Source organism: Phyllobates terribilis, unplaced genomic scaffold (genome assembly GCF_046119375.1).
Source record: "Phyllobates terribilis strain yellow unplaced genomic scaffold, ASM4611937v1 Scaffold_3__8_contigs__length_932513732, whole genome shotgun sequence".
In the NCBI taxonomy this organism is placed as follows: domain Eukaryota; kingdom Metazoa; phylum Chordata; class Amphibia; order Anura; family Dendrobatidae; genus Phyllobates; species Phyllobates terribilis.
In genome coordinates, this window is record NW_027362763.1 from 530385356 (window position 1) to 530397885 (window position 12530).

At 41.1% G+C, this 12530-nt stretch overlaps 1 protein-coding gene across 2 annotated transcripts in view; it reads right to left on the reverse strand.

The window, feature by feature from the left end:
• HBS1L (HBS1 like translational GTPase) overlaps positions 1-12530 on the reverse strand; it is a 99928-nt gene that overhangs the window by 14394 nt on the left and 73004 nt on the right. For both annotated transcript variants that reach the window (XM_073671282.1, XM_073671281.1), the window contains exons 10-13: positions 12269-12343; positions 12076-12193; positions 11734-11802; positions 3706-3810 (exon numbers count right to left, since the gene is read on the reverse strand). In XM_073671282.1, the coding sequence (XP_073527383.1) occupies positions 3706-3810; positions 11734-11802; positions 12076-12193; positions 12269-12343 (367 nt within the window). The remainder of the gene's footprint in view (positions 1-3705; positions 3811-11733; positions 11803-12075; positions 12194-12268; positions 12344-12530) is intronic.

The following is a 12530-nucleotide window of genomic DNA, read 5'->3' on the forward strand; positions in this document are numbered from 1 at the left end:
CTGCACCTTAAATAACAGCCCTCATAAATGATGCACAGGCACTAAGAAATAGACACATTTCAACATCAACTCTCCATAGAAGAGACAGAGAAACCTCAATGGTCAAATTGCTGCAAAGAAGCCACTACTGAGGACAGCAAACAAGAAGAGACTAACAACAGAAGGACTGGATATTAGATCAATAGAAATCTGTACTCTGAGAAGTAAAAATTTGAGATTTTTGGTAAAAAAAAAAAAAAAGTCATGACTTTGTGAGATGCAGAAAAGGTGAGTAGATGGCCTCTACATGTGTGGTGCCCAATGTGATGCGATGGTATTGGGGTGCTTTGCTTATTACGCTGTTGAAGATCTATTCCAAATTAAAGGCACACTTACCCAGCATGGCTACCACAGCTTTCTAAAATGACATATCATCCTATCTGCTTTGCACTTACTGGGAACATCATTTGTGATGCAACAGGACCATGATCCATAACATATCTGCAGTTAGAGTGCTGCGTCTGTGACATGGCCACAATCACCTGACACCGACCGAACAGATAGTTTGGGAAGTCAAAGCAGCCACCAAGTGCTCAGCACCTCTAGGAACGCTTTCAAGCCATTCTAAGGGACTACCTGATGAAGAATACCAAGGGAGTGTAAAGCAGTCATCAGAATAAGGGGGTACTTTGAGGGCTCTAAGATTTATCACATTCTGATTTGTTTCACACGTGTTGCTTTCCTCCTTTTTTCTATGTGTTCCCTTGTGATTTTGCTGCCTTCAGTCAAGATCTACAATGTGTACATTCCAATAAGAGCAAGGAAAACCTATGTTTGAACAGGTGTGTCTAAACTTTTGATCAGTACAGTAGAAATAAAATAAAACTAAAGCCTAGGGTGGTTTACAATATCTGTAGGCTATGGTCACACATGGCAAAACATTTCTGCAGATTTCAACCGGGTCTAATAAAAGCGTCATTTCGAAAGGTGACTCAAGAAGGAGAATGGTGTTGATTTGAAAATACGGAACCATACACTGATTTTTGTGCAGATTTTATCTGCTCTATGTGAACTGGATTTTTACATGGAGTTATATGGAAAGGCGTTTAATCAATTCATAACTTCAGAACAATGTGGAATTTGTGCCTGTAAGGTTATTCACTTCCTTGTGACTATGAATGGCTGAGATAGCAACGAGAGCTACAGTGGGTATGGAAAGTATTCAGACCCTTTTAAATTTTTCACTCTGTTTCATTGCAGCCATTTGGTAAATTCTAAAAAGTTCATTTCTTTTCTCATTAAAAGTACACTCTGCACCCCATCTTGACTGAAAAAAAAAAACAGAAATGTAGAAATTTTTGCAAATTTATTAAAAAATAAAAACTGAAATATCACATGGTCATAAGTATTCAGACCCTTTGCTCAGACACTCATATTTAAGTAACATGCTGTCCCATTTCCTTGTGATCCTCCTTGAGATGGTTCTACTCCTTCATTGGAGTCCAGCTGTGTTTAATTAAACTGGTAGGACTTGATTTGGAAAGGCACACACCTGTCTATACAAGACCTCACAGCTCACAGTGCATGTCAGACCAAATGAGAATCATGAGCTTAAAGGAACTGCTCAAGGAGCTCAGTGACAGAATTGTGGCAAGGAACAGATCTGGCCAAGGTTATAAAAGAATTTCTGCATTACTCAAGGTTCCTAAGAGCACAGTGGCCTCCATAATCCTTAAATGGAAGAAGTTTGGGACCACCAGAAGTCTTCCTAGACCTGGCCGTGTAGCCAAACTGAGCAATCGTGGGAGAAGAGCCTTGGTGAGAGAGGTAAAGAAGAACCCCAAGATCATTGTGGCTGAGCTCCAAAGATGCAGTAGGGAGATGGGAGAAAGTTCCACAAAGTAAACTAACACTGCAGCCCTCCACCAGTCTAGTCTTTATGGCAGAGTGGCCTGACGGAAGCCTCTCCTCAGTGAAAGACATATGAAAGACCGCATAGAGTTTGCTCAAAAACACATGAAGGACTCCCAGACTATGAGAAATAAGATTCTCTGGACTGATGAGACGAAGATAGAACTTTTTGGTGATAATTCTAAGCGATATGTGTAGAAAACCAGGTACTGCTCATCACCTGCCCAATACATCCCAACAGTGAAACATGGTGGTGGCAGCATCATGCTATGGGGGTGTTTTTCAGCTGCAGGAACAGGACAACTGGTTGCAATTGAAGGAAACATGAATGCGGCCAAGTACAGAGATATCCTGGATGAAAACCTCTTCCCGAGTGCTCTGGACCTCATACTTGGCCGAAGGTTCACCTTCCAACAAGACAATGACCTCTAAGCACACAGCTAAAATAACAAAGGAGTGCCTTCAGAACAACTCTGACCATTCTTGACTGGCCCAGCCAGAGCCCTGACCTAAACCCAATTGAGCATCTCTGGAGAGACCTGAAAATGGCTGTACACCAACATTCACCATCCAACCTGACGGAACTGGAGAGGATCTGCAAGGAAGAATGGCAGAGGATCCCCAAATCCAGGTGTGAAAAACTTGTTGCACCATTCCCAAGAAGACTCATGGCTGTACTAGCTCAAAAGGGTGCTTCCACTGAATACTGAGCAAAGGGTCTGAATACTTATGACCATGTGATATTTCAGTTTTTCTTATTTAACAAATTAGCAAAAATTTCTACATTTCTTTTTTTTTCAGTCAAGATGGGGTGCACAGTGTACTTTAATAAGGAAAAAAAATGAATTTTTTAGAATTTACCAAATGGCTGCAATGAAACAAAGCGTGAAAAATTTAAAGGGGTCTGAATACTTTCTGTACCCGCTGTATGGAAACAGTGCAGCGCTGCTACCAGGGCTGTGGAGTGGGTAAGCCAAACCTCCGACTCCTCAATTTCCATGACACCGACTCCACAACTCCATCATACATGGCTCATATATTTAATTGATAAATTTACTGTAGTACAGATTCATCTCGGCTAAAAGTCTAGACCCTTAGATCAGGAATAGGACAGACATTTATACGACATTTCATAACTTTCCCAAATTCTTATGAAAAAATATTCCCCACAAACTGCATTGAACTGCTGTACCCAATTTATTATATATTTTAGGAGTCTGTCCATTTTATACAACCCTGGCTGCTACCCGTTTTCATAACCCATTCGTATGTTGCAGACATACAGACAGATATTCACGTGTCAGCCATAAATGCTGAGATGGGAAAACCCCTTTAACTTGACAAGCTTGCACTTATATTGCTGACGACGTAAGAAATATCAGACTTTCAAAATGATCAAATACAAAGTACATACGTTTTATTTTTAGGACCTTAAATCCAAAACATAACCCCTCTCTATCATACTGTTAGGATGAGTGCAGCGTGATGCAAAGAGGTACTAATCAAAGAAGCGGTGTATAAACAAGATGACTAATAAATCAATGGGGGAATCATACCATGGCGTGAGAAAAAGAAGCCTCAAGCATCAAGTGAAATGTCTCAAACATCTAGCCCCAGAAATGTTCAGACACAGTCACCTGTGAGGAAATTCGTTTCAAGGTTTTGGATAAATTATTCAACAGTCAGTATCAGTTTGACAGCGCGTTCTAGTTTCAGGTGCAGAAAGGGCTTTCAGAAGCCGTCCCAAAACAGATGCTGTGAGAAGCGAGCCAGGGTATCTTCCATAACAGACTTCAGCCATGTCTAGCTACTCACCCTTCACTGTGCAGGTCTCATTAGGGGGCATCACTAGTAAGCGGTCACCAGCCTGGATATAGCCAGCTTCTATTTTGCCAGTCACACAAAATCCAGAGCCTTGATCTGTGGAAATGAAAATAAATACAAAGTTTTTTCCCTTATCCAATCTCTCATGATATGAATGTAAAATACCTTCCTGTCAATGGGGTTTTCAATGGATTAAGGTGCATTCACCCTGGTCAGTTATGGTGAACGAATGCTCATTTCCTGATAATCGTGCAGTGTAAACAGGCGATCACCTGAAGATCAAGCAAAACGCTCATTCGTCAGGTGAAAGGATTTTTAAGCTTGCTTTAAAATCATTGTTCTCGGCAGCACATCAGCACAGAACAATCTAATATTGATTGGAAGAGTGTCTAATCAGGATATTTAAGCAGCACTCCCACTACATTTTTATTCATTAAAGGTGTGTACACATGCATGTAATGCAGTGTGAGTGCATTTATGTACTCACCTACCACCACTCTCTCCGGTGTACACTGCAGTTTTCCTCTACTTCTCAATGATGTCACCGCAATTAGGACTAGCCGGCTCGTTCTATGTGCTATGCATGAGCCTGAAGTCAATTTTACAATGAAAGCCTTATGAAAGCCTATGGAGTATCGTTCTGATGCTCCATAGGCTTACATTGTAAAATCGATATCCGGGGGTCAGGCAGCGTGACTTCACAGAGAAGAAGGCTCTGGACACTGGTGAAAGCTGCGGTAGGTGAGTATATTATACATTCACACTACATTACGTGCACACACATTTAAAGAATAAAAAAAGATAGTGAGTGCTTTTTAAGGACGGCTGAAAAATCGTCCAAGTTTCACCTAGAAAATTCAGACTTTTTTTGTAATTGTCATCAGATTTTCATCCAGGTGTCCGTTTTTTACGTCCATGTTCTACCCGTGTGATATCCATGCGCGATCCATTTTCATATAACATAAAAAATGTGCATGATTAAATACAGTTTCCTAGCTTTAGAATAGAAATGGATCTGTAACAATCAGATGGTACTCAGATCTTCCGTATGGCATCTGATTTTCTTCACGTACCCATAGACTTGAATGGGCGAATCTCATCCGAGACTCAGTAGAAAGTAGTGCATGTGGCCATTTTTTTTTGTTAAAAACAGTTGGACCGAGAAAAAAAAATTGTTCATCTGAACAGCACTATTGAATAGCACACAATCCAAATCAGCTAGCACACGTCAGATATATACGCGCGTCTGCATGAGCCCTAAATGACAGGCAAACATGTAGCTGGTCTGTGTCCGCCACAGGTCACCCAATGTACAGGAGCCCCTACACTGATGGCAATCTAGTCAGATACGACATCAATGTCTTGCCTTATAAATGACTACAGTTCCCATAGGTAAACACAGATATTGCCAGCTTCATGCCCCAATAGATTTTGCACCAATTCCTCGCTCATTACAGATCCATGTTACAGAGTAAGTTCCTTGTGCATCACTTCATATAGTGATTTCATTTCCCAATCAACCAAGGTCCAAAAACTACAAAGTCTTGAACTTTACCAACCCCTATCGACAGGACTCTTTTTAGATCTGATTTCATTATTTGCATTTTATTGAATCTATATAATATGACTATGCTTAGTGAAGGACTACATATTTTAAACATATGCTTCAAAGCGCATGTCTTACAATGAATCTACATAAAAAGATTAGTGACTTTGCAAATACATTTCATTTCTTGATGCATTTCTTTTTTCTTGTGGTGGACTGACTACACTTCATTTCTTATCTTCTGCAATGGTGATCCAGGTTACAATCGGTGCAATAGACCGGAGCTCAGAGCTGTCTGTTGTAATTCTGCTGACTTGAAAGATAATTTCCCCCAATATTATTTATGAACTGTATGTTGGCCCACCAGGCATTTACAAAAAGGGGTTTCCAAAGACAGCAAGCCTTGCATTGAATACAGGCTGTAACTAGGGATGACTTTACAATAGGGAAAGAAAAAAATGGAATTATAAAAATACTCAACTATGTTACGCAGGGTAATCTATGAATTAAGTACAAACTAGCAATCATCCAAATGATATACCCAGAAATAAGGAATTTTTGATACCCACCGTAAAATCTCTTTCGTAGAACTTCATTGGGGGGACATCAGAATCATGATTTAACATGCTGCCACCTGGAGGCTGACACTAAGAATACAACTTAAAAAAAAAAGCTCCAGGTGGAAACATGGTTAACACATGGTTCCTGTGTCCCCCAACGAAGCGTCTGAAAAATAAGTTTGGCATATCTTCAAACTATATTCAATAGACTTGTGTGGCTATCTAACTTATCTTTCTCTCTCTCTCTATATATATATTGATGATATAGAGAGATGCATATGTTATACATAGAGATACACTCACCCAGAGAGAGATGCGTGTGCCTAATATATATATATACAAATTATTATATAATAACACACATATATACAGTACAGACCAAAAGTTTGGACACACCTTCTCATTTAAAGATTTTTCTGTATTTTCATGGCTTTGAAAATTGTACATTCACACTGAAGGCATCAAAACTATGAATTAACACATGTGGAATTATATACTTAACAAAAAAGTGTGAAACAACTGAAAATATGTCTTATATTCTAGGTTCTTCAGAGTAGCCAACTTTGGTTTGATGACTGCTTTGCACACTCTTGGCATTCTCTTGATGAGCTTCAAGAGGTAGTCACCGGAAATGGTCTTCCAACAATCTTGAAGGAGTTCCCAGAGATGCTTAGCACTTGTTGGCCCTTTTGCCTTCACTCTGCGGTCCAGATCACCCCAAACCATCTCGATTGGGTTCAGGTCTGGTGACGGTGGAGGCCAGGTCATCTGGCGTAGCACCCCATCACTCTCCCTCTTGGTCAAATAGCCCTTACACAGCCTGGAGGTGTGTTTGGGGTCATTGTCATGTTGAAAAATAAATGATGGTCCAACTAAACGCAAACCGGATGGAATAGCATGCCGCTGCAAGATGCTGTGGTAGCCATGCTGGTTCAGTATGCCTTCAATTTTGAATAAATCCCCAACAGCGTCACCAGCAAAGCACCCCCACACCATCACACCTCCTCCTCCATGCTTCACGGTGCGAACCAGGCATGTAGAGTCCATCCGTTCACCTTTTCTGCGTCGCACAAAGACACGGTAGTTGGAACCAAAGATCTTAAATTTGGACTCATCAGACAAAAGCACAGATTTCCACTGGTCTAATGTCCATTCCTTGTGTTCTTTAGCCCAAACAAGTCTCTTCTGCTTGTTGCCTGTCCTTAGCAGTGGTTTCCTAGCAGCTAGTTTACTATGAAGGCCTGCTGCACAAAGTCTCCTCTTAACAGTTGTTGTAGAGATGTGTCTGCTGCTAGAACTCTGTGTGGCATTGACCTGGTCTCTAATCTGAGCTGCTGTTAACCGGCGATTTCTGAGGCTGGTGACTCGGATAAAGTTATCCTCAGAAGCAGAGGTGACTCTTGGTCTTCCTTTCCTGGGGCGGTCCTCATGTGAGCCAGTTTCTTTGTAGCGCTTGATGGTTTTTGCAACTGCACTTGGGGACACTTTCAAAGTTTTCCCAATTTTTCAGACTGACTGACCTTCATTTCTTAAAGTAATGATGGCCACTTGTTTTTCTTTACTTAGAATTTGTATTATGGCAAGAAAAAAGCAGCTAACAGTCTATTCAGTAGGACTATCAGCTGTCTATCCACCAGACTTCTGCACAACACAACAGATGGTCCCAACCCCATTTATAAGGTAAGAAATCCCACTTATTAAACCTGACAGGGCACACCTGTGAAGTGAAAACCTTTTCTGATGACTACCTCTTGAAGCTCATCAAGAGAACGCCAAGAGTGTGCAAAGCAGTCATCATAGCAAAAGGTGGCTACTTTGAAGAACCTAGAATATAAGACATATTTTCAGTTGTTTCACACTTTTTTGTTAAGTATATAATTACACATCTGTTAATTCATAGTTTTGATGCCTTCAGTGTGAACGTACAACTTTCATAGTCATGAAGATACAGAAAAATCTTTAAATGAGAATGTGTGTCCAAACCTTTGGTCTGTACTGTGTGTGTATATATATATATATATATATATATATATATATATATATACACACACATACATATACACACAGTATATATAATGTGTGTATATATACACTGCTCAAAAAAATAAAGGGAACACTTAAACAACAGAATATAACTCCCAAGTAAATCAAACTTCTGTGAGATCAAACTGTCCAACACTGTCAACAACACTGATTGACAATCAATTTCACATGCTGTTGTGCAAATGGAATAGACAATAGATGGAAATTATTGGCAATTATCAAGACACACTCAATAAATGAGTGGTTCTGCAGGTGGGGACCACAGACCACATATCAGTACCAATGCTTTCTGGCTGATGTTTTGGTCACTTTTGAATGTTGGTTGTGCTTTCACACTCATGGTAGCATGAGACGGACTCTACAACCCACAGAAGTTGCTCAGGTAGTGCAGCTCATCCAGTATGGCACATCAATGCGAGCTGTGGCAAGAAGGTTTGCTGTGTCTGTCAGCGTAGTGTCCAGAGGCTGGAGGTGCTACTAGGAGACAGGCCAGTATACCAGGAGACGTGGAGGAGGGCAACAACCCAGCAGCAGGACCGCTACATCCGCCTTTGTGCAAGGAGGAACAGGAGGAGCACTGCCAGAGCCCTGCAAAATGACCTCCAGCAGGCCACAAATGTGAATGTGTCTGCACAAAAAGTTAGAAACCGACTCCATGAGGGTGGTATGAGGGCCCGACGTCCACAGATGGGGATTGTGCTCACAGCCCAACACAGTGCAGGACGCTTGGCATTTGCCACAGAACACCAGGATTGGCAAAGTCGCCACTGGCGCCCTGTGCTCTTCACAGATGAAAGCAGGTTCACACTGAGCACATGTGACAGACGTGACAGAATCTGGAGACGCCATGGAGAGCGATCTGCTGCCTACAACATCCTTCAGCATGACCGGTTTGGCAGTGGGTCAGTAATGGTGTGGGGTGGCATTTCTTTGGAGGGCCGCACAGCCCTCCATGTGCTCGCCAGAGGTAGCCTGACTGCCATTAGGTACCGAGATGAGATCCTCAGACCCCTTGTGAGACCATATGCTGGTACGGTTGGCCCTGGGTTCCTCCTAATGCAGGACAATGCCAGACCTTATGTGGCTAGAGTGTGTCAGCAGTTCCTGCAAGATGAAGGCATTGAAGCTGTGGACTGGCCCGCCCGTTCCCCAGACCTGAATCCGATTGAGCATATCTGGGAGATCATGTCTCGCTCCATCCACCAACGTCACGTAGCACCACAGACTGTCCAGGAGTTGGCGGATGCTTTAGTCCAGGTCTGGGAGGAGATCCCACAGGAGACCATCCTCAACCTCATCAGGAGCATGCCCAGGCATTGTAGGGAGGTCATACAGGCTCGTGGAGGCAACACACAACACTGAGCTTCATTTTGACTTGTTTTAAAGGACATTAGATCAAAGTTGGATCAGCCTGTAGTGTGTTTCCACTTTAATTTTGGGGGTGACTCCAAATCCAGGCCTCCATTGTTTAATAAATTTGATTTCCATTGATGATTTTTGTGTGATTTTGTTGTCAGCACATTCAACTTTGTACAGAACAAAGTATTCAATGAGAATATTTCATTCATTCAGATCTAGGATGTGTTATTTGAGTGTTCCCTTTATTTTCTTGAGCAGTGTGTATATATGTATATAGATTATATATACAGTCATATGAAAAAGTTTGGGCACCCCTATTAATCTTAAGCTAAATGTTTTATAAAAATTGGTGTTTTTGCAACAGCTATTTCAGTTTGATATATGTTGGACACAGTAATGTTTCTGCCTTGAAATGAGGTTTATTGTACTAACAGAAAATGTGCAATCTGCATTCAAACAAAATTTGACAGGTGCATAAGTATGGGCACCTCACCAGAAAAGTGACATTAATATTTAGTAGATCCTCCTTTTGCAAAAATAACAGCCTCTAGTCGCTTCCTGTAGCTTTTAATGAGTTCCTGGATCCTGGATGAAGGTATTTTTGACCATTCCTCTTTACAAAACAATTCCAGTTCAGTTAAGTTTGATGGTCGCCGAGCATGGACAGCCTCTTCAAATGATCCCACAGATGTTCAATGATATTCAGGTCTGGGGACTGGGATGGCCATTCCAGAACATTGTAATTGTTCCTCTGCATGAATGCCTGAGTAGATTTGGAGCGGTGTTTTGGATTATTGTCTTGCTGAAAGATCCATCCACTGCGTAACTTCAACTTTATCACTGATTCTTGAACACTATTGCCAAGAATCTGCTGATACTGAGTGGAATCCATGCGTCCCTCAACTTTAACAAGATTCCCAGTGCCGGCATTGACCACACAGCCCCAAAGCATGATGGAACCTCCACCAAATTTTACTGTGGGTAGCAAGTGTTTTTCTTGGAATGCTGTGTTTTTTTGCCACCATGCATAACGCCTTTTTGTATGACCAAACAACTCAATCTTGGTTTCATCAGTCCACAGGACCTTCTTCCAAAAAGAAATAGGCTTCTTCAAATGTGCTTTTGCATACCTCAGCCGACTCTGTTTGTGCGTACTTGCAGAAACGGCTTCTTTCGCATCACTCTCCCATACAGCTTCTCCTTGTGTAAAGTGCGTTGTATAGTTGACCGATGCACAGTGACACCATCTGCAGCAAGTTGATGCTGCAGCTCTCTGGAGGTGGTCTGAGGATTGTCCTTGACTGATCTCACCATTCTTCTTCTCTGCTTCTCTGCTTTTCTGATGTTTTTCTTGTCCTGACACTTCTGGCCTTAACAAGAACTGTCCCTATGTTCTTCCATTTCCTTACTATGTTCCTCACAGTGGAAACTGACAGGTTAAATCTCTGAGACAGCTTTTTGTATCCTTCCCCAGAACAACTATGTTGAATAATCTTTGTTTTCAGATCATTTGACAGTTGTTTTGAGGAGCCCATGATGCCACTCTTCAGAGGAGATTCAAACAGGAGAACAACTTGCAAGTGGCCACTTTAAGTAGCTTTTCTCATGATTGCATACACCTTGCATACACCTGGCTATAAAGTTCAAAGTTCAAAGCTCAATGAGGTTAGAAAACCAAAAGAAGTGCTTTAGTAAGTCAGTAAAAAGTAGGCAGGAGTATTTAAAACAAGAAAATGATAAGGGTGCCCATACTTATGCACCGGTCAAATTTTGTTTGAATGCAGATTGCACATTTTCTGTTAGCACAATAAACCTCATTTCAAGGCAGAAACATTACTGTGTCCAACAGTTATTACATATATCAAACTGAAATAGCTGTTGCAAAAACACCAATTTTTATAAAACATTAAGCTTAAGATTAATAGGGGTGCCCAAACTTTTTCATATGACTGTATAATATACACACACATACGTATACCTTACTTTAAAATATTATTGCACTTACGCACACACACCGTGTATAATCAACCTACATTCATACATATAATATTTTACGATAACTTTCTGGTTTTCCATTCACTTTCACGTATGATCTCAAATGTTTCCTTCCTTAATTCTTGGCTGAAAAGAGTGGTGTAATTTTTAAAAACAAAGTCACCAATTCATTAAGACTGCCGTTACGCACATCATAGCAGTGGTGTGCGCCTCCATGTGGGTAAGAAACGCCACGACTTTTGATGAATTTGACAGGTGAGTGTAGCCATACCATGTTTCAGTCCCCCCCCAACTCCGCTCATTCGGCCTCAAAAACTGTTGCATTACTTACAATGCCAGAGTAAAGCAAAAGTCGAGGTTTGCCTTTTAGCTGAATATATGAAGCCAAACAGAAAGGTAAAGGAAGAATAGGTCTGCAGCTCTCGGCTCACAATGACCTTCTCTGTGTCTGGCAGAGAGGAGGTGTGATGAGCTCATATCCCAACTCCATGGCACCAACTAAAATTAAATTCTTACCTTTGAAAACATCAGATGCACATAACCTGAAAGGCTTGTCTATTGAACGCTGTGGCGCTTTAAAAGAATCTGCATTGAACAAGTAAAAGACACTGGTTCAGTAATAAGTTAACGGATATCAATGAAATAAACAAAACCTTTAATGGTTTACATACTAGTGACATTAGTTTCAGGTCACAATCTTTATTTTGCTTCCCCGCCTGTAAGGTGGTCATGTTAAAACTACAAGCTTCTGTACAATGTAGTCTTGCAGAATAATTCATAGACAATGAAAAAAAACCCCATCTAGAACAACATGATCTGATATTGTATAAAGACACCTGTCCAAAATGAAAGGCTCACCAATTTGGTCAATAAGGCACGGTCCTTGGTACCAACTTGTCAATTCACTTATTTCACTCTTTTTCGACAGATTTTCTCCACTTAGTCCACTGGTAGGAATGTAATAAACATCACTGTCCTACAAGAAGTGACATGTGTGTGAGGTTGAGTTGTCCCACTTTATATCAGAAGTATTAACTCATGGCCATAGTACCTTGAAACCAGCTTGCTTTAGGAAGTGTCCGAGCTTACTAGTAACTTCACGAAATCTTTCCTCCTGCCAGTTAACCTGCCGGAAGTAGAATGTTTAAGTGCTCAGAAAAAGCTTGAGATTATCGTGTGATGTATGAAACAACACGGATCTCGATATAAAGCATATCCAGGAAATTTGGGAAATATCAAGACATAAAAGAAACTTTCCCTGTCCACAGATGACTGCTTGTGTTGGGTGTCACTTCATTCCAGCTCATTCTGTC